Genomic DNA, 22,781 nt, shown 5'->3' with positions numbered 1-22,781 from the left:
AAGCATGAACCTGTCCTGTCATGATTTCAACATAATGAATTTGTGAAAATTAATGTACAATTGCAACTTGATAGTCTAAAAAAACATTTTAGACAAACTAAGTTGAGAGGGTATCATACCTAGCTTTTTACAGCATTGTTGTTGAGTGTTAAGCTGTGAAAATGTTTTCAGCAACATTAGTTTTTTTTTTTTTTTTTTTTTGCATTTACCAGTATGTCTTAAGCATACACTGCTAAGATATTTACACATCAATATAATTACCCGTTTTAAGAGGCTATAGATAGCAGTGATGTAAATATGTGTCTTTTTCTTTTATTGAGCTTACTTTAGTTATTTGTTACTATTTTTTTGTTCATTTTTTTTTTAATCATTTTTCTGTTGTGACATTTTCCCCCACAGAGCCTTTCCTTTTATTTACTTTCTGTGCTTGGTTTTCTCCTATTTTAATTTTAAGAACAAATTGTCATATACTGTATAGATTAGAACATATAAGTACAGAATTCTGCATATTTTTATATTACTTTGTGTTACTCAAATATCTTTATATATAGATATAGATATAGAGATATATATATATATATATATATATATATATATATATATATATATATATATATATATATATATATATATATATAGATGGATATAGATATATATCTATGATATATAATTTTCTTTGGGTTTCACTTTTGTTCTTTTTTTAATTATTTCTATCTTATCATTAAATTACTATTCCTGTCCCTTTAACATTGTTGTAATTACCCTTTACCTCGGGCAGATTAAAGAACACTAATTAAAAAAAGATTGTCATGTAGTTTGGTACCTACACAAATACTAGTAATGTTTTTAATTATCAATGTCAGATATTTTTTTAAGCAAGTTTATTTCTTAAATCTTTATAAATCAAGTACTTTCATGCTAGTTACAGTGCAGTGAAAATGTAAAAATAATTGTAAATTTAACCTGTAATTTTGTTAATGCAGTTTTCTGTAGTTTTTATCTAATAGTCAGTCTCTCTCTCTCTCTCTCTCTCTCTCTCTCTCTCTCTCTCTCTCTCTCTCTCTCTCTCTCTCTCTCTCTCTCTCTCTCTCTCGTATTTTAGGAGTTCTTATCTAGTATCCTAGATGTTTTAACTCCTGAAGATATTCGGAATCTTTGTGAAACTGAAGATGAGTATTGCCGGAGAGGTGATTTTGAACGTGTTTTTCCTTCATCTTGTTCTGCTCGTTATCTCAGATTTTTTGAACAGCCACGATACCTAAATATTCTTTTGAACCAATGGGAACAGAAATACTATATGGATAAAGACAAAGGTGATCTTTCTGTTTATTATATTTTAAAGTTTGTTTAGTCTTTGAAAGTATTTTTCTCCTCCGATTTGGTGCTTAGTTATTCAACTTAATAACCTTGACAGTTTTCCATTATGGTTTGTGTAGCAACATAATTCACAAGTATGTCTACATCAGTAACATTTTGGGAGAGAGTTTATCGAAAAATGCATAAATTCTAAACCACATATTAATGCTGTGTCAGGGCAGGAAACAAGTCATTAATTTCTAAACTCTCAAATGTTACTGGGCAGAAGCATTCCTTCAAGAAAGAGTAATTTTAAAATACCTTCATAGTGCTATGAGAAACTGGTGAATAACTACTGGTTATGATTTTTTTTTTTTTGTTTTGGTTTTTTTTTTGTTCATAAACCCTAAAGGAAAATTATGTAAGCAGATTGAATTTTGTTTGGCAGCAGTATATACACTTAATTTGTGGGGAGAATATCTTTGATATAAGATTCATTTTTTAAATTTGGCACAGATTCATTTTATGCTTGATTAAATTAAGTACATAGATTTCCATTCTAAAAACTTTTAAATTTTTGTATTTGGTTGTGCTGCACATAAGCCCCTTCTGGAGTCTATTCAGTTGATGTTATATATGTTTAACTCTACAATGTGTTGCTCAATAATTGTGTGCCTTAGGTATTGAACTACTGAAAGTTTTCTGTCAAAAAGGAGTTCACTTGGGAGATAGATGTGACCCTTCGCATGTGGTGAGTGTTGAATTCCATGCGTTTTTATTTCAGTTAGACAGGCTCAGAGTACAGTTTAAATTTTAACCTAGAACACCAGGGCTTGAATTTAATGTGTGACAGAGATTGGCACGTTACTAAAGAGTTCATTTTTATGTCATTTCAGCTCACTCAAATTGGTGACTATTGTAAGCGAAAACAAAAGTGCTTATAACTACCTGCTTTGTTAAACTAGGATATCCTGACATTATTTATACCAGCACATTTTAGATTAGAAAATGAGATCATGTATAGCATTTAACTTTGTGTTTTGTTGTCTGATAACAGTTTACATATGAAGTTTTATTTCTTAGGACTTCTAATATGTTTAACTAGTTTGGGACTTTGCATAATACTTAAGAGGTGTGTTTCTAGAGTATACATTTTATCTAAAGTTAATTGGTGAAAATTAAAATCTGTATATTCAAATGTGTTATGTAAGTGAACCTAGCTGATTAGTGGAAGCTTTTCAGTTAAGAGTTCTTCGGTCTGCCTTGATGCTTTGAAGAACGCAAATGGAGGCTCCACCTATAGGTGCAAATAAAGGATGGCCATGTTGGAGTTAATTTATAACGATGGCTTAATATTTTTTATTTACGAAGTATTTTCCGCAACACTATACATGGTTAAACGATTTCAACGGGCATTTGTTTGGTCACATCATTGTGCTCACGAAGCATCCACACGTTCCATAATCGGCTAAAGTGGTAATAAGGAAATATATTAAAACTATACATTTTAGTTCTTATATTTTTTCAATTTAGTGTTGCCAAAGCATACGGTAATTTAACAAGATCAATGATATTGTACCTCCATATTTATCCTAATCGGCAACATTTTCATGTGAAAGCTTTTTAAAACACTGGGACCATTAAATCTTAAGTCATCCCAAAACGAAAGGTATAGTGTGACTCAGGAAGTGTTATGAAGTGCTATGTGTATGTACAGAATGTCACTCATGTATGAGTGAGGGTAAATCAATAATTATTTGCATATTGTGCAGAAAGAATTCTGTGGATTTTGGGCCATGGTATGCTTTCAGCCCATACAAAGCAGATTGCAGAGTATTGCTTTTGTCAATGTTTTTTTTTCTTTTTTTTTTTTTTTCGCTCCAGTGGTCATTAAAACACAACCCAAATCTGAAATCTGATCCTCACATTAATGTTTTTTTCCAAAACGGATGTCACTAAAGTTGGGTAAGTTTTTTGGAATCTAATGGTAAAAATAGTTATGCCTAATATTTACTGTACATTTAAAGTATTTTGCAAAGTCTGTTTTTGTTAAAGCTCTACAATGAAGTTGCCTTTTACAATCATTCTCCATTTGAAAATTTAGGTAGTCCAAATTTTTGTTTTCTTCTTTTAAACTAATTTTGCATACCCTTGATATTTATAAGTTGTCAGTCCTTTTTGTTCAGATGTGTATTGTAGTGGTCAGTTTTGTGATGAATAAGCGACTAAAAAGTTGCCAAGAAAAAAACATCAGTATGATGCATACAAGACAAATGAGTGCTAAACATTGGGCTAATGAGCAATGGTTAAAAAGTGTATTATAAAAATTTAAAGGCAGCTGGAGAGAAATAGATGCATAATGCAAAAGATTTCTTTTTTTTTTTAGTAGTAAAAGAGTGGTCAAGTACTAGGAATAGAAAATCGGAAACTAAAGTGTACGGATGGTGAAATACCAAATGGCCTAAACTTCTTTCTAAAGTTTATACATGTGAATAAGTTCATAACTTCCTGACAGATACTGGAACTGTTAAAGAGCTGCTACTTAGAGTAAAAAAATCATGCACATTGCAGGGATCAGGATACATTAATCCTAGAATTCTTAACGAGGATGGCGAGTACATAAATAAGCAGTGGTCCATATTTTTTTAAAAATCATTGTGTACTGGGGAAATTCCTACAGACTTAAAGATAACAAATAATTGTCCTCTTATAGAAAGGTGATCAGGCCAGTTTAAATAACTGTAAGACAGAATTCTTAACCCACATCATTTGTAAATTAATAGAAGAAATTATTTAGAGAAAACATTGGGCATCACATGGCAAATGCATCTACATCTGTGAACAATAAAAATGGATTAAGAATGGATTAAAAATGGTTTTACTACTTTGTTGAAATTCTTTGAGGAAGCAACCAAAGCATATGATCCAAATATATGCATATATTTTTGATTCATAGAAAGATTATGAAAAAGTGCATTATGAGAGGCTTGTGATCAAAGTAAAAGAGTGGTTGTTCAAGGCACAGTGTAATGAGTATAAAATTAAACACAAGAGCAAAGGGTAATGGTGTGAGGAACTTTTTCAGAACTGGGTTATGGTAAAAGTACAATCTCTCTGGGAATAATGCCTAGGCTGCTGTTCTTTTTAATATACTGTATATGATATGTAATCTTCTTCTTAAGAATATAAATAACAAGCTTGTTTGGTTTGCTGATGATACTAAATTAGGTATATTTCAGATATTCTAGGATCACCTGAAGCATAGCTTATGGACAGGTGCAAAATTCAGAATTGTGAACAGATGAAATTCAATGTATTTAAAAGTAACATATTGCATTTAGGAAGTAAAAATTTTACATCTGAATATCAGGGTGGTGTTCTGAAATGTATTTACCCTGTGGCTGTTCATATCCAGACTCTTTACAGATGCAGTTATAAGGCTGATAGTATGTTTGGGTTATACTCTACACATTGAGCTATATAACCTAAGGAGAATTATACTTAAGGTATTTTAACACATTTGTGAGGCATTATCTTGAATGCCATTTGCAGTTTTTGTTTCCTTACTACAAAAAGACATAACAGTGCTGTGTTTAAAAAAAAAAAAAAAAAAAAAAAAAAAAAAAAAATGGAGACTTGGCTGAGTCTAGGACTATGGAGGCAAAACTGAAGGAGTTACTGCCTTTCATTTTAAGCAAACAATGATTAAGAGGTGACATGATTGAAGTGATAGAATTATGAAGTGAATTAGTACAGTGGATCACAGCTATTAATTTATAAGAATATAGGAAAACAGCTGGAAACCTATTGAGAATAAATTTTGCACAAACAAAAGAAAGGGTTTTTCTTTAAAAACTGAGCCATAGGCACTGAAATATCTTGTCAAGTTTTATGGTAGATAGTAGTACTTTGGAGACCTTGAAAATGTTTTGGTTGGTAGGTTGTGAAACGGGTTAACAAGTTTTGTTTGACAGAATGACCTATTCTCTTCAAAATTGTGCTAATGTTGTATATACATTGAAAAATAAGCGCAAATGTGGTCAACATGGATAATGTACAATTATTGTAAGATCTACTTTTGGATGATACTATGTAAAAATGTAATTATTTTAGCAAATTTAAAATGGAAGCTTATGCTATCTAATAAAGTTGTGTCTTGCTACTTTGATATTTAAAAAGACGTTGATTACATTTTTTTGTTACTGGCTTATATTTGGCAAAGTTGAGGTTTGTTTTGTTCTAATCCATATGAAAATGTCTGTTAGAACAATTTTGACAAGAACAGATAATTCAGCTCCACAAGCTCACTAATTGTATTCTAGATTCTTCAAATAACATTGAGTTGATATTTGCAATCCCAGTCTCTACTACACTACTTCGTAATTTGTTACATGCATCTGTGCTTCTTTCTGCAAAGTAAAAACCTCCAACATTTGTGTGAAGTTTGTCCTTAAGCTTCCAACTGTGTCCCCTTGTTTATTTACAGTAGGGATCCACCTCTCCAATTACCTTCATACTTTAAACACTTAAATCATGTTATCTCTTGATCTTAGTTTGCTTAAACTGAAAGGTTAATCCCAGAATCTGCTTAGTCACTCTCCTCTGCACTCTCTAGTGCTGTTATGCCTTTTTTTAATAATATCGAGACTTTACCTGGAGAATGGAGTACAGTTTAGGTGTCAAGTGCATTTAATAACTTGGGTATAGTATACCTTGACTTCTAGTGTAACTTCCAATTAGGTTTCTTGATCATTTCTATCCAATGTCTTGATGTAGATAATGTCCACTGTGATTCTAAGGTCCTACTCTTGTGATGTACTTTTCAGGATCAAACCTCCCATTGTGCATTCAAATCTAAAGTGTGTGTGTCCTACTTTTAATAGATTACATTTACTTTAAATTTTGATCTGCCACTAATCTTCCCAAGCCTGTATGTTGTCTAGCTCCTTTTGTAATGATTCAGCTTATTCTATATTTACCCTTCTTCCTAGTTTAGTGTCCTCTGCAAACTTGGCCAGTTTGTTGTTGATATTCTTATGCAGATCTTTTATGTATATTAAAAAGAGCAGTGCCTGTAACACTGATCCCCAATGGGTACTACTTTTAACATCCGTTAATTCTGAGAAGGTTCCTCATCCCAGTAATTTGTTCCTAGTGTCTTAAGTCATTTCGTCCCCACCAACAAACAGCACCCTGATTGCCCACTTCTTTTAATTTCATTACTAACCTCTCATGTGGCACTTCATCAAAAGCTTTCAGAAAATAAAGGTGAATAATAGTCATATGAAAATGTTTAGGAACCCCTCTTAATTCTTTGGATTTTTGTTTATCATTGGCTGAGCTTTCAAAGTAGCAACTTCCTTTTAATATATGACATGCCTTATGGAAACAGTAGTATTTCAGCAGTGACATTAAGTTTATTGGATTAAAAGAAAATATGCAATATGCATCAAATCATCCCATAGAGTTTTGATGATATTCAAGTCAGGGGACTGTGACGGCCATTCCAGAACATTGTACTTCTCCCTCTGTATGAATGCCTTTGTAGATTTCGAACTGTGTTTTGGGTCATTGTCTTGTTGGAATATCCAACCCCTGCGTAACTTCAACTTTGTGACTGATGCTTGAACATTATCCTGAAGAATTTGTTGATATTGGGTTGAATTCATCCAACCCTCGACTTTAACAAGGGCCCCAGTTCCTGAACTAGCCACACAGCCCCACAGCACGATGGAACAGTAGGTAGCAGGTGTTTTTCTTAGAATGCGGTGTTCTTTTTCCACCATGCAAAGCATTTTTTTCTTATGACCAAATAACTCAATTTTTGCCTCATCAGTCCAAAGCACTTTGTTCCAAAATTAATCTAGCTTGTCTAAAATGAGCATTTGCATACAACAAGCGACTGTTTGTGGCGTGAGTGCATTAAGGGCTTATTTCTCATCACCCAGCCATACAGATGTTCTTTGTGCAAATTGCACTGAATTGTAGAACGATGTACAGATACACCATCTGCAGCAAGATGTTCTTGCAGATCTTTGGAGGTGATCTGTGGGTTGTCTGTAACCATTCTCACAATCCTGCGCATATGCCGTTCCTGTATTTTTCTTGGCCTGCCAGACCTGGGTTTAACAGCAACTGTGCCTGTGGCCTTCCATTTCCTGATTACATTCCTTACAGTTGAAACTGACAGTTTTAAACCTCTGAGATAGCTTTTTGTAGCCTTCCCCTAAACTATGATACTGAACAATCTTTGTTTTCAGATCTTTTGAGAGTTGCTTTGAGGATCCCATGCTGTCACTCTTCAGAGGAGAGTCAAAGGGATGCACAACTTACAACCGACCACCTTAAATACCTTTTCTCATGATTGGACACACCTGCCTATGAAGTTCAAGGCTTAACAAGCTAATCCAACCAATTTGGTGTCGCAAGTAATCAGTATTGAGCAGGTACATGCATTCAAATCAGCAAAATTACAAGGGGACCCAAATTTTTTGTTTTTTTGTTCCTAGGAAATGAGAGATACCACTGTTATCTTTTGTTGAAAGTAGAGTAAATTATTATGCAGGCTGATTGAGGTTCCCAAACTTTTTCAGTAGTTTATTGCCAATGACATTGATCATATGCTTTTGTTGCTTCTGCTGAAAGGCAAAGAGTATATACATATACACACACTAATTATATATATATATATATATATATATATATATATATATATATATATATATATATATATATATATATATATATATAATAATATGGTTGAAATAGTTTACTGTCAAATAATGCAAAGAGTAAGCGACACGTGTTTCGCCCTAATTCTGGGCTCATCAGGCGTTCACACTCACTGCACTCCCTCGTGGGAATCGAACCTTGGACGTCAACGCTAGAGGCGAAGCCTCTACACAATATACAGTGGAACCTCGGTTCACGAACGTCTCGGTACACGTACAACTTGGTTTACGACCAAAAAGTTCGCCAAACTTTTGCCTCGGTTCACGACCACACACTCTGTATACAAACAAGCCAGGTTCCCTTTCGGTTTGTTCATGTTCAGTCTCTCCCTGTGCATTTCCTGTGCAGCGAGCAAGAGAGAAAGCGACGCACACGTACACACACACACACACACACACACAGCGGCAGCGCGAGAGACAGTGGCACACACACAGGCAGCGTGAGACAGAGAGCCACATACACACACAGGAGCGCTCTAGAGAGACGCAGTGTGAGCTGCGAAGCTGATCGCACCCCCAGAAAATACAGACGCCCCTGGGAAAACCCCTAAGAAACATGGACAGACTACCTTCACATTCCTCCTTTCCCTTCTGGCTGGCTCTGTCACATAATATGCCTCTCGCACGGTGCTCCGCCTTCTTAAAAAGCCTGCACGGGCTTCTTTCAGTTTGTTAAATTGGTTGCTTGCTACTCCTTCTTTCTCTCTCAGACAATCTCTGCTCCTGGCAGAGCTGTCATCTCTGACTTGTCATGGAGCACGTTTAAACTGTTGAAAAGAGACAAATGTTTGTTTGCAGTGCTTTGAATAAAGTTCCTTTTTTTCTACAACCTCCTGTGTCTCTGTGATCTGTGACCCAAGCGTGACAACACACACAGGCGCTCCAGGCTCGCAAAAGAGAGATGCATGTACGCACACACACACAGGCGGGGGAGAGAGTGGCGCGCACACACACAGGAGCGCGCTAGAGAGACACACAGGCGATGCAGGCTCACAAAAGAGAGAAGCACGCACACACACACAGGTGCGGGAGAGAGAGGCGCACGCACACACACAGGAGTGCAAAAGAGAGATGCACGCACACACACAGGCGGGGGAGAGAGAGGCGTGCACACACACAAGCTCGCCAGAGAGACACACACACACACACAGGTGCTCCAGGCTAGCAAAAGAGAGATGCACGCGCACACACACAGGCGGGGGAGAGAGCGAGAGAGGGACGCATAAGGTAGAGAAGGCTTGTTTTTGTTTTCAGTTCTATTTACAGTGATCGGTTCATAGCCTGCATTGTTGCAATGTTACTTTTCTTGGTGGTTTATTAAATTACGGATTTTTCAAATGTTCATTTTTTCCCCTGTGCTTAAAACTCATTAAAAAAAGTGTTTTTAGCGAACGGTTCCTAGCACTATAGCGCGAACTATTGCAGTGTTAGTTTTCTCTGTTGTTCAAGGTTTTCTCAGTGTTTATTCAATGTTTTTACATTTAGTTTACCATTACGCTGTGCATTCTATGGTATAATTAACTATATTTGTGCTTAAAAAGTAAAAAATATATATATTTACATACAGTTCGTATGGTCTGGAACGGATTAATTGTATTTACATACAATCCTATGGGAGAAATTGCTTCGAGGTTCCACTGTGTGTGTGTGTATGTGTGTATATATATATGTATATATATAATATATATAGTGTGTGTATATGTATATACTCTTTGCCTTTCAGCAGAAGCAACAAAAGCAAATGATCAATGTCATTAGCAATAAACTACTGATTACTAACGAAATGTTCAGAGACGATGTAATCAGTGATTTTAACCATATGATTAAACATGTTGTTTAATGTTTATCCTGACTGTATAGTGAGGATGTAGAAGTATTGTACGTGCATTGCATTTATATTAGGAACTTTAAATACATCTTTAGCAGACTGATACAAATCCAGTTACATTTCCCCTCCAAAAATTCAAATTAACAATCTAACAACTTCTGCTGTTATGTGGTTCAACATAGTAGGTGCACAGTTTTGTATGCATTAAATTTTTACTGATATTGGAGGCCCATAGAAGAAGCTATTTGCGGCATATTAAGAAATGACAAGAGGCAGAAAATATACTATAATGCTGTAATTGTGATCACAATATCCAGAGCTTCAAGTGCACTGTGGTCAGTGTGAATATGTTAATGGAATCAATACTGGTGTGAAAATCCTGATCATTCAGTGACTGCCACTGCTGCTCAGTCTCCCAACATGTGTAGCATTTTTGTATATTCGTGGAGGAATGCAACCTCTCAGGCTGTTGAGAAAGAGAGAGAATTTTTTTTTTTTTTAACATATTTGCCCATCATAAAGTGTGTCTCGGTCAGCATTGTGAGATCTTGCCACTGCTGCTGGATGTAACACCTTATGCAGTTTTTTTGGATCAGGTTCCCACAAGGGAATAATCTTATTGCAAAGGTGCAGTTGATGGCTAAAATATCCCCATCACTGCCCCAAAAGGAATTTCTACACATTATTACAACCAAAATGGATGCCACTTAATAGAACTAGGCTGTAACTGACCATTTTCTGTAGAGGTGTGCCATTTTGATGGAGATGAAGGCTTATGTATGTGGCTTAACAAGAAAATCCTTGTGATTTTAAAACAACATGTTGGAAAGGATTTAAAGCAAGCCTTTTTTCTAGTAAATGATCCGAGTCCATCATAGACTGCCCTTTTTATATTCTTTTCTAAATCTAAAAGTACCAGTAATTAGTAGCTGCTGAGACTGTCATTTAGTGCTTGTGCCAGCAGCGTTAGTTGAACTTTTTGTAGTTCGTTGGATGATGTATGTGCAAGTAACTATTCAAATTTGTCCTTTGTGAGTCTTTCAGCAACAAGCTTCCTGCTTAGTCAACAGATACTTTTCATTAAATTGTTTGGCTCACCATACTCATTTCCTTTGAAGCCAAAGTGTTACGAAATCAGTTTTTTTTTTCTTAGCCATCCATTCACCTATCTGTTCTTTTCTGTACTAAACACAAGATATTTGTATCTTGCTACAGTTCATGGCTGTTAACAATGATGAAACTCTGTAGCTAACTGAAAATTACATAAATTGCAGAAAAACAATGTTAACTTGCTCAGTTAAAATTGTGAAAGACTGCCCCACAATGTCATCAATCAGCAAAATGAAGGGGGTGTTTGGTCATCCTCAGAATTTTTCACAGCAATCGACCCAAGTTGGTTCCTCGTGGAGTTCCAACATCATACTGAAACATGCTATCCTTTGTCTGAACTCTTGCTGACTAGCTGCTATAGTTCATAAAAATTCCTTCCATAAAGTGATGCATGTTAAGCTGACTGACCTTTAGTTAATTGGGTAAGCCAGATCACCCTTTTTATGTAACAGGGTGATAGTGTCAAGTCCCTCAATTTCCTCAGTTTGCAGAGATTTTCAGAAATATTACAAGGGTTTTTATATACAGTACACCCCCAAAATTTGCAGGGGTTACACTCCAAGAACACATGCAAATTGTGAAAAACCACGAATTTTGGATGTGGTTAAAAAAAAATGCCTATTTTTATAGTTTAAACCTTAAATATCCCAATTTCAAACTCCGCTTAATACATTACCTAAAAGGTAAACCCATATACTGTACTGCTATGTCTCTCGCAATGGTAGAATGTAAGATACCAATGTTAACCCTATATGTACTGTGATTCATGCAAGTGCGTTTTCACTGCCAGAAGCCTTAGAAGGTGCAGGGCGTTTTGGCGGCATCTTGGGGCTTTAACCCTTAAACTGCTACATACTTGGGGGTTAATGTATCCCTGTACGCCAAATAGTTTTTTGCTGCACTTTTTAAGTAAATGTCACCATTCACAAACTGAAATTTTAATGGAACACTTTTTTTTTTCATGCAAAGAGCATCACAGTTACTGCAACACAGATCATTGTACACACTGCCAAAGAACTGTAAAAATTATTTTAAACTACTGGAACAATATGTACAAGGTGCAACTGACGCCATTGATGAAATTAAGTAAATCACTGAGCCACTGTGCTTAAATTGGCTGCACGCAAACATACAGAGGTAAACGCTGATGCTTGCAGGCTGGTATTCAGCCGCTGCACTAGACTAGAGACAGTGAGGCTGCAGGGGGTGGCAGTGGTCATAAGCTGGCTGCTCAACGAATGTACAGCACGGACTGATCAGCGCTGGCGTGCTGGAAAATTGCACTGGGAAACGACTAGCCGGTTGTGCCGTTTAAAGAATGTACGTCGCCAAATACACTCGGCTCCTGTGTGCTCGCAAATGACACTGGGAAGCGACTATAGCCGGTTGCAGTGGTTTAAGGGTTAAGAAGAACAAAACGGAAAACACAAGAACACTCAGCTGGAGATGCGTCACAGTCAATGAGCAGCAAGGAGAAATGAATAACGCTGTAGTGGTCCGGTGCCGCCAAGATTCATTCAAGAAGACGGTGATTTATGTATATTTTTATGGTGGAGATTCCAGGGATGCACCCAGCCTTGGCTCGACCTGCACGCACTCACAGACAAAAACAAAGCAAACTGGTAATCAAACGGCAAATAAAGAATGTAATGAAAACAAATGAAATAAATGAAACCAACAATACCATCCCTGTTCCCCTTATGGCGATTACACATTAAATACAAAAAAGCACAAACAAAACGCACACAAATCATGAAGAACAGCAACGGATGAAATGTAATGATGAAAATAGTCCAGAGAGCCGCACGTTGAATGGAAATGTAAAGATAGTCTTACTGGTAGTTCCTAAAATGGTGAAGACTGGTTCAGGAGTGCTCCAGGATGGCCATGAATCCACTTAGTCCTCATGTACACAGGCAGACAATCCAGACGCCAACCACGAAAAGATCCAGGACAAAAGGAATAAGTACAGGTAACCCAACAGAAGGCAGGCAGGCAGACAGACACAGACAGGAACTTGAAACGCATATTACAAAAACTTTTTTTGCTTTTGGTCACCGGCCCCCTTTTTTAAAAGCCTCGTTGACCTCCTTTGACCCCAACAGCCCCTGCATCCTCTGCAGAAGACCAATTAGAGCCACTGCAGGGACTGCTGGGAGTTGCAGTTTCAAATTCTATTGGCTAATTTCACCATCCCAAGCCGTGTTTCCTCTGCAGTTGCTTCCTGTTTTCTGTACAGTATAGTATTGCCACAAAAACAGCCATAAAAATTGCAGAGGATATTTGCGGTTTCCGCTAACAATTATTAGTTAGGTTCTAAGAAAAAATCCGCAAACGACTGAGGCCGTGAACTGCGACTTCGCGGGGGTCTACTGTATACTCTCCAACCTCCTTAAGCACTCCTGGCGATTTGGTAAATTTCATCTTACTTAATCTAATCTTCTCTTATCCCTCTACAATTACTAAGTTAATAAGTTCCGCCTTGGTAGTCCTTGTTACTCTTAGGAAGTTGTAGACCTCTTCACACCCATTAACACTAGAATTACCAGAGCCTACGAAAAAACTCGTATATCCGGCCCACCTTAAATTGCTTCTTAAAACCTTTCTCACCTCTCCGCCAGCGTCTTTTGTCATCTAAATGTACTGATAAAGACAAGCTGCCAGCAGCCGGCTATTCCATCCCCCCAACGACTTAGAACGTAAACAGGCTTTTCCCAGCTCTTGCTTTGATTGATTATCTGGGAGTGAAGTGGAGTTTTAGAGTAGAAATAAAAGATTGTTATTTGAAACACACACATTTCATATATGTTGCATATCTACAGTAATCTGTGTAAACACATTGTTAAAACAGAAACGTGTTATATATTCTAGTAGCAATTGACAAAATGTAGGCATAAACTATATAATGTATGAAGCCTGAAGTCCAAATATCAAAGAAACACTTTCACAAAAGGTATAAAAAAAAAAAGCCACCGCCAAAAAAACCCGCCTTAGTGTGAGACATTGATATGAATTAACTATCACTGCTTCCGTGGCGTAACAGTATCAGTCGCTGACTGGGAATCAGAAGGTCATGAGTTCGATCCTGCACAACTCCCATTTGAGAAGTGTTCTTATTTTCACTATTTTAGAATAAAAAGATACATTTGATTTCAGTCTGTAACAGCTGGTGTAATTTATGATATTTGTAAAGGTTAGCTTTATTTTTTTTAAATTCACTTTACATTGTCTCAGTCGCGTTCAGGATCCATCCCTACCGCCCCCCACCTGACACTGCGGTTTTTACATAAAGACGCGCTATAGTTCTGCAGTGTATCACGATACATACGACCGCATGTTTTTTTCCCCCAATATTGCCAGTCCTCACGTGTTGCTGTATGCTGTTTCTTTTGTACTCCAGGACATGCAGAGGAAAGCATAGTAAAGAGCAGTAACTTCAGCGCTATATGCAATCATCAGACACTCCCCATCTGATACTGCTGTTTTCACATAAAGACGCGCTAAAGCTCTGCAGTGTACTTGTGACTGCATTGTCGTACCAATGCTTGCGAACTGAAGTGTCTGCCTGCACTTTTCGTGGCATTATAAGTGTATTTTTTGAGCATGCCCATGTCGCTCAAACACAGGAACATATGTTGATGTAAAAGTATAACAAAACAAGTGCTTATTTTATTCAAGACTATAACCGAAGCAAAAAGAAAGCAAGTTACAGTAGGTAGTTGATATGACAGCTTGCGTGGTGGAATGCTAAGAACTGCTGATTTCCATTCTGTGCTATACAACTGTTAACATTTGAATCTGATGATTGCATATAGCGCTGTCTTGTTTAGTGTGCGCAAGAACATGCAGGTGGCCAGTTGCTGAGTGCTACAACGCACATTTTAAAAAAAGAAAGAGACAAATATATGTGACGTTTTGAAGAAATCATTTTATAACGCGAATAGTACCAATCAGAAAACATCGTCGAAGTAATGCAATATTATTTGAAAACGAACAGCGTCAGGTTGGGTGTGAAGTTATACTGGCGCTGTTTGAGTCAGATCAGAAGCTGAATAAGCTGAAAAAGCTCCTGTTCTGACTAAGTAAAAAAGCATGAATTAATCAACAGAAATAACCGCGATTGACATTTTAAAGTTAACGATTTACAGTGCATACCAATTTATAAATTCAATGTCCGTTTGAGGAAAAAAAAAACACTTTCTTCAAAGCTGGGAATCGAACTCGCGTCTCTGTGGCACAGTAAGGCAGTGGTGCTCCAAGTCAGCAAACTGTCCTTATAACTTATTTTTTTCAAGATCCATAACACACAGACAGACAGAGCACTGCGTAATACAGAGACAGACAGGCAGAGATATACAAACAAACAAGGAAGGCACATGTACTGAAAGAAAAAGCACTGAATAGGCTCACCCGCTCTAACATCACCCCTCCCCCCGATCTGACTCTCTAAGTAACAGCGCAAGTACAGACACAAATCAAGTGCATGTGTGTACTGTATAATATTAACAAAAAGAGCAGCTTACTACTGAAAACGGCAAATATAGGAGTGAGTGGGGATCGAACCAGTACTCTTGATTACACTTGGTTTTGCGTCTGTACTTGCGCTGTTACTTAGAGAGCCAGATCGGGGGAGGGGTGATGTTATAGCAGGTGAGCTTATTCAGTGCTGCAGAAACAACGCGCATGTTGATTTTTTTTTTTCTTTCAGTACATGTGCCTTCCCTGTTTATTTGTATATCTCTGCCTGTCTGTCTCTGTATTACGCAGTGCTCTGTCTGTCTGTGTGTTATGGATCTTGAAAAAAATAAGTTATAAGGACAGTTGTTCATGTTAATTGCAGTCTCAATTGTTAAAAAAATATTTTAAAAGGAGCAACCCACATGAAAATATAACGATCTCATTAACTGACAGTGCATACCAATTTACAAATTTTATGTCCGTTTGAGGTTAAAAACAAAAAAAAGAAGTAACTCTTTATCCCCAGCGGGGAATTGAACTCATGTTTGTGAGGCAGAGAAAAGCTACTCGGTCTGAGAAGCAAATCTTAGCGCGCTACGCCACGGAAACTGTTATATAGTGTGTGAAGCTTTTGTGGAAGTGTTTATTTGATCTTAGGAACTCGGGCTTTACACATTCTACATTTTGTAACATTTATTACTAAAATATGAAAAAGTTTCTGTTTTAGCAATGTGTTTACACAGATTACTGTAGAAACGGAACACGCATGAAATGCATGTATTCCAAATAGCGATCTATTATTTCTATTCTAAAACTCCAGCAGTTCAGTCACTCCCAGGTAATCAAACAAGGCATGAGCTGGGAAAACTTAGTGAACGTTCTGCGACGGTGGGGGATGGAATAGCCGGCTGCTCGCTGCTCCTCTTAATCGGCACATTTAGAAGACAAAAGAAGAGGAGAGAACGGTTTTAAGGTGGGCCAGATCTACGAGTTTTTTCGTAGACTCTGGTAATTCTAGTGTTAGAGTATTTGCTATTTTACTCTCTGCATATTTTAATTCACTGTTACCATTCCTAATACACTTTACCTCCCTTTTCTGCAATATTTCTCTCCAACCACCTTTTACACTAGAATCCCTGAAGCCTACAAATATTCGTAATGCCGGGCCACCTTAAATTCTCTTCACACCTCCACCATTAGTGTCTTTGTTTTGCAATTGTGTCAGTTAGCACTGTCAGTAGGCAGCCTACTCACTCATCCCCCTCCAAGGCAGCTGAAGTCAGACAAAAAATTCTGAGTTGAAGTCACTTTATCTGATAGAGGTGTGTGGAATTGTATAGGGTAAATAATATATCATTATTTAGAATACATACTGTACATTTCATGTAGGGTGACAGGAAATGCAAGACAAAAAATGTGAACACATAACTAAAACATTTTTCATGTTATAGTAATTAACAAAATGTTAACTTGAAGTGTATAAATGTCATGAATTATTATTATTATTATTATATTGTGTGAAGACTAAAGTCCAAATATGAAATAAATACTTTCACAAAAGTTGTAACAAAATAAGTGTGCTTCTATTCAAGAATATAACTGAAGCAAAAGAAATTGTTGAATTTACATGTTACTTGCAATGTGTGAAAACTGAAGCCCAACTATCCATCAATACAAAGTAGACATATCGGCTTGGCTAGTGCAGAGGAAAGGACTGCTGTCTCATAATAGGTTGCGGGTTCAATCCCGGGTCCTCCTTGCATTTATCGTTTTGAGTATTGAGCTGCTATTATTGTAGCTATTATATAATAAAAACATACTTTTGATTTGAGCCCATAAAACCCAGTGTAAATTTATGGTACAGTGGAACCTCAGGTCACGACCGTAATTCGTTCCAAAACTCTGGTTGCAACCCGATTTGGTCATGACCGCAAGTAATTTTCCCCCATAGGATTGTATGTAAATACAATTAATCCATTCCGGACCATACGAGCTGCATGTAAATATATATACGCTCTCGCTCCCTCTCGCTCGCTGCAGAGGGAATGCACAGAGAGAGACTGAACACGTGCGGAAATCATCGGCGCATACGAACCGGAAGGGAAACTGGCTTGTTTGTCACCGGAGTGTGTGGTCGTGAACAGTTGCAAAAGTTTGGCAAACTTTTTGGTCGTAAACCCGATTTGTACGTGGTCCAAGACGTTCGTGACCCGAGGTTCCACTGTACTTGAAAAAGTTAGCGCTGAAGGGATAGAAGCAGATACACAATTGCAGCAGTGTCTTGTTGAGCAAACTGACACTGCAGTGTCTACAGTGGATGTTAATTTTCCTCACACATGGACATTCACATCAACATGTCATTTGAACGATTTTTTATTAAAGAATTCAATAATAAAACTGACCTTGTAAAAGATGTTACTTTTCCTCGCACAAGTACCATACATTTACACAGGATGTTAGACTCGCATCAAATGTATGTTTGTAGTTATACGATGATGATTATAGCAGCTCACTACTCAAAGCGCTAAATACAGAGAAGATGCTAAATTTGAACCTATTACCTCGCCATTGCTAAACGGTTGCTTATGTACCACGCCATCTGTGTGTACCTGTAATGGAGCAGCGTTACTACCGTGACAACTGGTTGAAAATGAAATGCGTAAACACGCACATATACGAATGTCTTATTTTGTACCGACCTTTTGTGAAAGTGTTTCTTGGATATTTGGGCTTCACACATCCTACACTTCACATCAAAATTATGTAGTTATTACCAGTAGTACTAGGGTGTTGTACCGTGTTAGCCATTATGAATGTAGAGAAAAGCCAAGCAAAATGACACCTTTTATTGGCTAACTAGAAAGATTACAATATGCAAGCTTTCGAGGCAACTCAGGCCCCTTCTTCAGGCAAGATGATTACATCTTGCCTGAAGAAGGGGCCTGAGTTGCCTCGAAAGCTTGCATATTGTAATCTTTCTAGTTAGCCAATAAAAGTAGTTATTACCATAAACTATGAAAACATTTTCTGTTTTAGCCATGTGTTCCACATTTCTTGTCTTGCATTGCCTCAGTCATTCTGTATTTGCACAGATCGTTGTAGACATGGAACACATGACAGTTATGCATTTCAAATTACTGCGTGTCATTACCTATATAATTCCTTATAAACTCATCACCAGATAAACAGTTCAACACAGACTTTATCTCTCTATCTATCTCACTCTGAAGCAACAAGTAAACTATTTGTAACTATGTACATATAATTTACATATTCCTCCAAACCTTTGCTTTCAAAATAATTTTTCATGCCAGTCCTTCAAAGAATTTTTTTACCACATGACACAAAGAAGAATTACATATTGTACTTTAGATTTTAGTTTTTGTGATGCAATTCACAGATCTTCTCCTGCCTTCTGTTGGAGTTGTCCCACTAGTTACCCCCATTTTGTAATTGTGCATGATTTATGGGCTGCTCTTCGATTTTACTTCCGGCTGGTGCCCTGCCCCGGGGTTTGTTTCCTGCCGTGCGCCCTGTGTTGGCTGGGATTGGCTCCAGCAGACCCCCGTAACCCTGTAGTTAGGGTATAGTGGGTTGGATAATGGATGGATTGATGGACATCTTAAATTTAGTTTTAGCAGAGTACTAGGGTGTTGTACCGTGTTAGCCATTATGAACGTAGTGAGAAGTCAAGCAAAATGACACCTTTTATTGGCTAACAAAAAAGATTACAATATGCAAGCTTTGGAGGCAACTCAGGCCTCAAGATTTGATCTTCATTTAAACATTATCTTCAGATGAAGTTGATGTTAATGTAGCATATTTTTTTATTTTTTTTTTATATATTTTGTACAGTCCATTTTAAATAAACATAAATTAAAGATGTCACATGTGGAAAAAGTATACTACTTAGGCCTGGGTAAAAATTTTGATTTTTCCAATTAATCATTTTTCATTTAAACGATTTGATATAAATTCTTAGTCTCAAGACTGATCTTGTCAATCTCTATCCTTCTTAATTACTATGTGTTGGTTTTTGCTCGTCTTCTGTTTTGGCGTCCAATCCAGCAGATGTCACTAATGTACCTGTTAAGGCTTACTTCGGAAAAAGCACTTTACTATCTTGCATGGTGTGTCCATTCGACATCCAAACAAGTAGAGCCTAAACAATCTGCACTGGAGACGGCATTTAGTTCCAAGCTTCCATTTAATCTGCCTCATGCCCCCCAAAAAAAACAATTTTATATGTAAAAATAATAGACCCTGCACTGTTGTTGGAAATGAGGGCTCTCAACAAATACAGGTTTTGGAACTCTGGTATGCTTTACCAACCAGAAAGCAAACAAGTGAAGTTATAGTACCTAGGCTTTATGAAGATGTAAAGCAAAGCATTGCCATGTGTCTCATGTCGTTATATTAAAAACTACTAGAAACCTGTGGTGGATATTTTACAGACAAGAGCAGTGAATGCCAGTCACACCAGGACCAAACTCGCTGCTTAGATGGCTGGCTGACTGTTCCAAAAAAATTCTAGTGTTTCCAGTGTGCTTTTCTATCATGTGTAATTGTTAGATTTTTTGGGGTAGCCTGTGATACCAAAGTGTGTGTGTGCGCAAAGCACTTAACATGCCATAGCTTCATAAGCTTTACTGCACAATCATATTAGTGGTTTTGTCAGTAATAATGGCTGGTTCATTGTCATTTATGTTCCATTCATCCAATGCAGCTGTCAACATGCACCAGATCTAGATCTTTTTTTTTAAATGTTTTCTTTTTGTCTGAGGTGGAACTTGGAGGAAATATTTTCACACACATAGGTTACTCAAAAACAAATATTTATTATTTAAGAAGCAGTATTTGATTATTTCATATTATTAATAAGATGATATAGATGTTTAATAAAGTAGATATCATTGCATTGTAAAACAAGAAGCCTCCCATAATATGTGTAGAATATAATGTGGTGATACATGTTAAATTATGGTTCATTTTGAATGAGTACAGTGCTGTGAATTTTTTTTTCTTTTAAAAAGAGCCAGTAATATTGTATTCCATATCTTGCAAATACTGATGTTAACTGTTCCTTACTAATCAAGTATTGCTTCTTAAATGTCATTTCATGCTTATGTACTGTATATGTTATGAAGTCACTATGTACACACATTTCAAATAGTGTAACTGAAATTTGTCACATTATATTAATGTTGTCCATGCATGGTTAAGTAATCTCTAAAACAAGCCAACACTTCAAATACTGTATATCACTACTGCACACTAATTAAATCAAGATAAAATCGATATTGAATCAGGACATTGTGAATCGAAATCAAATCGGGACATCAGAGCTGATACCCATCCCTAATACCACCACATTTATCACTGTCTCAAATTCCCAAAATTAAGTGCAGGTTCACCAGATCAAGTGCAAATGGTAAGATCCTTAGAGAAGATCTTGGGGGAACCTGTCTTATTTAAACCTCAGACATTTTATTTTGGTTTGTTGTTGAAGTGTGTGTTACCACAATGTCTGGATCAAAACCGCTTTCTGAACCTTCAGAAAGAATGTTATCGAGATCTCCGAGTCTGGAAAAGGATTTTAAAAAGATTTCCAAACAATTAGGATTCAACCATTCCACTACAGTAATCCCTCCTCCATCGCGGGGGTTGCGTTCCAGACCCCCCACCGCGAAAGGTGAAAATCCGCGAAGTAGAAACCATATGTTTATATGGTTATTTTTATATTGTCATGCATTTGCACAGAAACACAGGAGGATGTAGAGAGACAGGAACGTTATTCAAACACTGCAAACAAACATTTGTCTCTTTTTCAAAAGTTTAAACTGTGCTCCATGACAAGACAGATGACAGTTCTGTCTCACAATTGAAAGAATGCAAACATATCTTCCTCTTCAAAGGAGTGCGCGTCAGGAGCAGAGACTGTCAGAAAGAGAGAAGAAAGCAAACAAATCAATAGGGCTGTTTGGCTTTTAAGTATGCGAAGCACCGCGGCACAAAGCTGTTACAATGAAGGCAGCAGCTCACACCCCCTCCGTCAGGAGCAGAGAGAGAGAGACAGAGAAAAACAAACAATCAAAAATCAATACGTGCCCTTCGAGCTTTTAAGTATGCGAAGCACCGTGCAGCATGTCGCTTCACGAAGCAGCTGCACAGAAGGTAGCAACGTGAAGATAATCTTTCAGCATTTTTAGAAGAGCGTCAGTATCGTCTAGATGTGCGAACAGCCACCCTGCTCAATCCCCCTATGTCAGGATCAGAGAAAGTCAGCGCAAGAGAGAGAGAGAGAAAAGTAAGTTGGGTAGCTTCTCAGCCATCTGCCAATAGCGTCCCTTGTATGAAATGAACTGGGCAAACCAACTGAGGAAGCATGTACCAGAAGTAAAAAGACCCATTGTCCGCAGAAATCCGCGAACCAGCAAAAAATCTGCGATATATATTTAAATATGCTTACATATAAAATCCGCGATAGAGTGAAGCCGCGAAAGGCGAAGTGTGATATAGCGAGGGATTACTGTACTGGAAGAAAATCTACACTGGAAAAGATCTCTGTCAGCTTGTCCAGGCCACGTCACCCCAGAAAGTTCAGCTTGAGAGCAGATTCTGAAAGAAGTCTCAGAATCCGCAATGTCATCATTGGACCTACTGGCTGATCTTGCCATTGTTGATGTCAAAGTGCCTGAATCTACCATTACAAAGAGGCTGCACAAATTACATCAGGAGAAATTATTATAATATAGGAGATGTGCCAGGAGAAAACCTTTGTTATCCAGAAAGAACATCAAGTCAAAAGTTTACCCATTAGCACCTAGGCAAGAACCAGGACTTCTAAAATAGTGCTCTGGACAGATATGGCAAACATAGTTATTTAGCAATAATACCAGAAGACCTGTTTGGCGAAAACCATAGAGAGCATTGAAAAGAAGCACCTTTTTACTAACTGTAATGCATAGTTTTAGAAAGGTTAGGTTTGAGGCTCCTTTGCTGCATCAGAGCCTGGGCAGTTCACCATCATAGAATCCAATATGAATTCTTTGAGCATAATGCAAGACCACCTGTCAGAAAATTGAAGCTCAACCAAAGTGGACCTTGCAACATAACAATGACACTAAACATATCAGGAAATCCACTAAGGAATGGCTGCAATAAAATAAATGGAAGTTTTTGGTATGGCCAAGTCAAAGCCCACATCTGAATCCCATTGAGATGCTGGTGGTGAGGAAGGGATTGAAATTGGCTGTGCATGTAAGTGACCCCTCCAACATCGCACAGGCAAAGAAATTCTGCATAGGGGAGTGGGAAAAACATTCCCCAATTAATGTTAGAGACTGGTAGACAGTTAC

At 37.3% G+C, this 22,781-nt stretch overlaps 1 protein-coding gene across 5 annotated transcripts in view; it reads left to right on the top strand.

Annotated features, from left to right (window-relative positions):
* ttll4 (tubulin tyrosine ligase-like family, member 4) overlaps positions 1 to 22,781 on the top strand; it is an 82,018-nt gene that overhangs the window by 55,329 nt on the left and 3,908 nt on the right. For 4 of the 5 annotated variants that reach the window (XM_028807273.2, XM_028807271.2, XM_028807272.2 and 1 more), the window contains exons 16-18: positions 1,103 to 1,313; positions 1,977 to 2,047; positions 3,181 to 3,261. In XM_028807273.2, the coding sequence (XP_028663106.1) occupies positions 1,103 to 1,313; positions 1,977 to 2,047; positions 3,181 to 3,255 (357 nt within the window). In that variant the 3' untranslated portion in view covers positions 3,256 to 3,261. The remainder of the gene's footprint in view (positions 1 to 1,102; positions 1,314 to 1,976; positions 2,048 to 3,180; positions 3,262 to 22,781) is intronic. The other variant, XM_051930592.1, reaches the window with a different exon arrangement.

This window comes from Erpetoichthys calabaricus, chromosome 8, assembly GCF_900747795.2.
Source record: "Erpetoichthys calabaricus chromosome 8, fErpCal1.3, whole genome shotgun sequence".
In the NCBI taxonomy this organism is placed as follows: Eukaryota; Metazoa; Chordata; class Cladistia; order Polypteriformes; family Polypteridae; genus Erpetoichthys; species Erpetoichthys calabaricus.
This window is presented reverse-complemented; position numbering and strand designations above follow the sequence as displayed.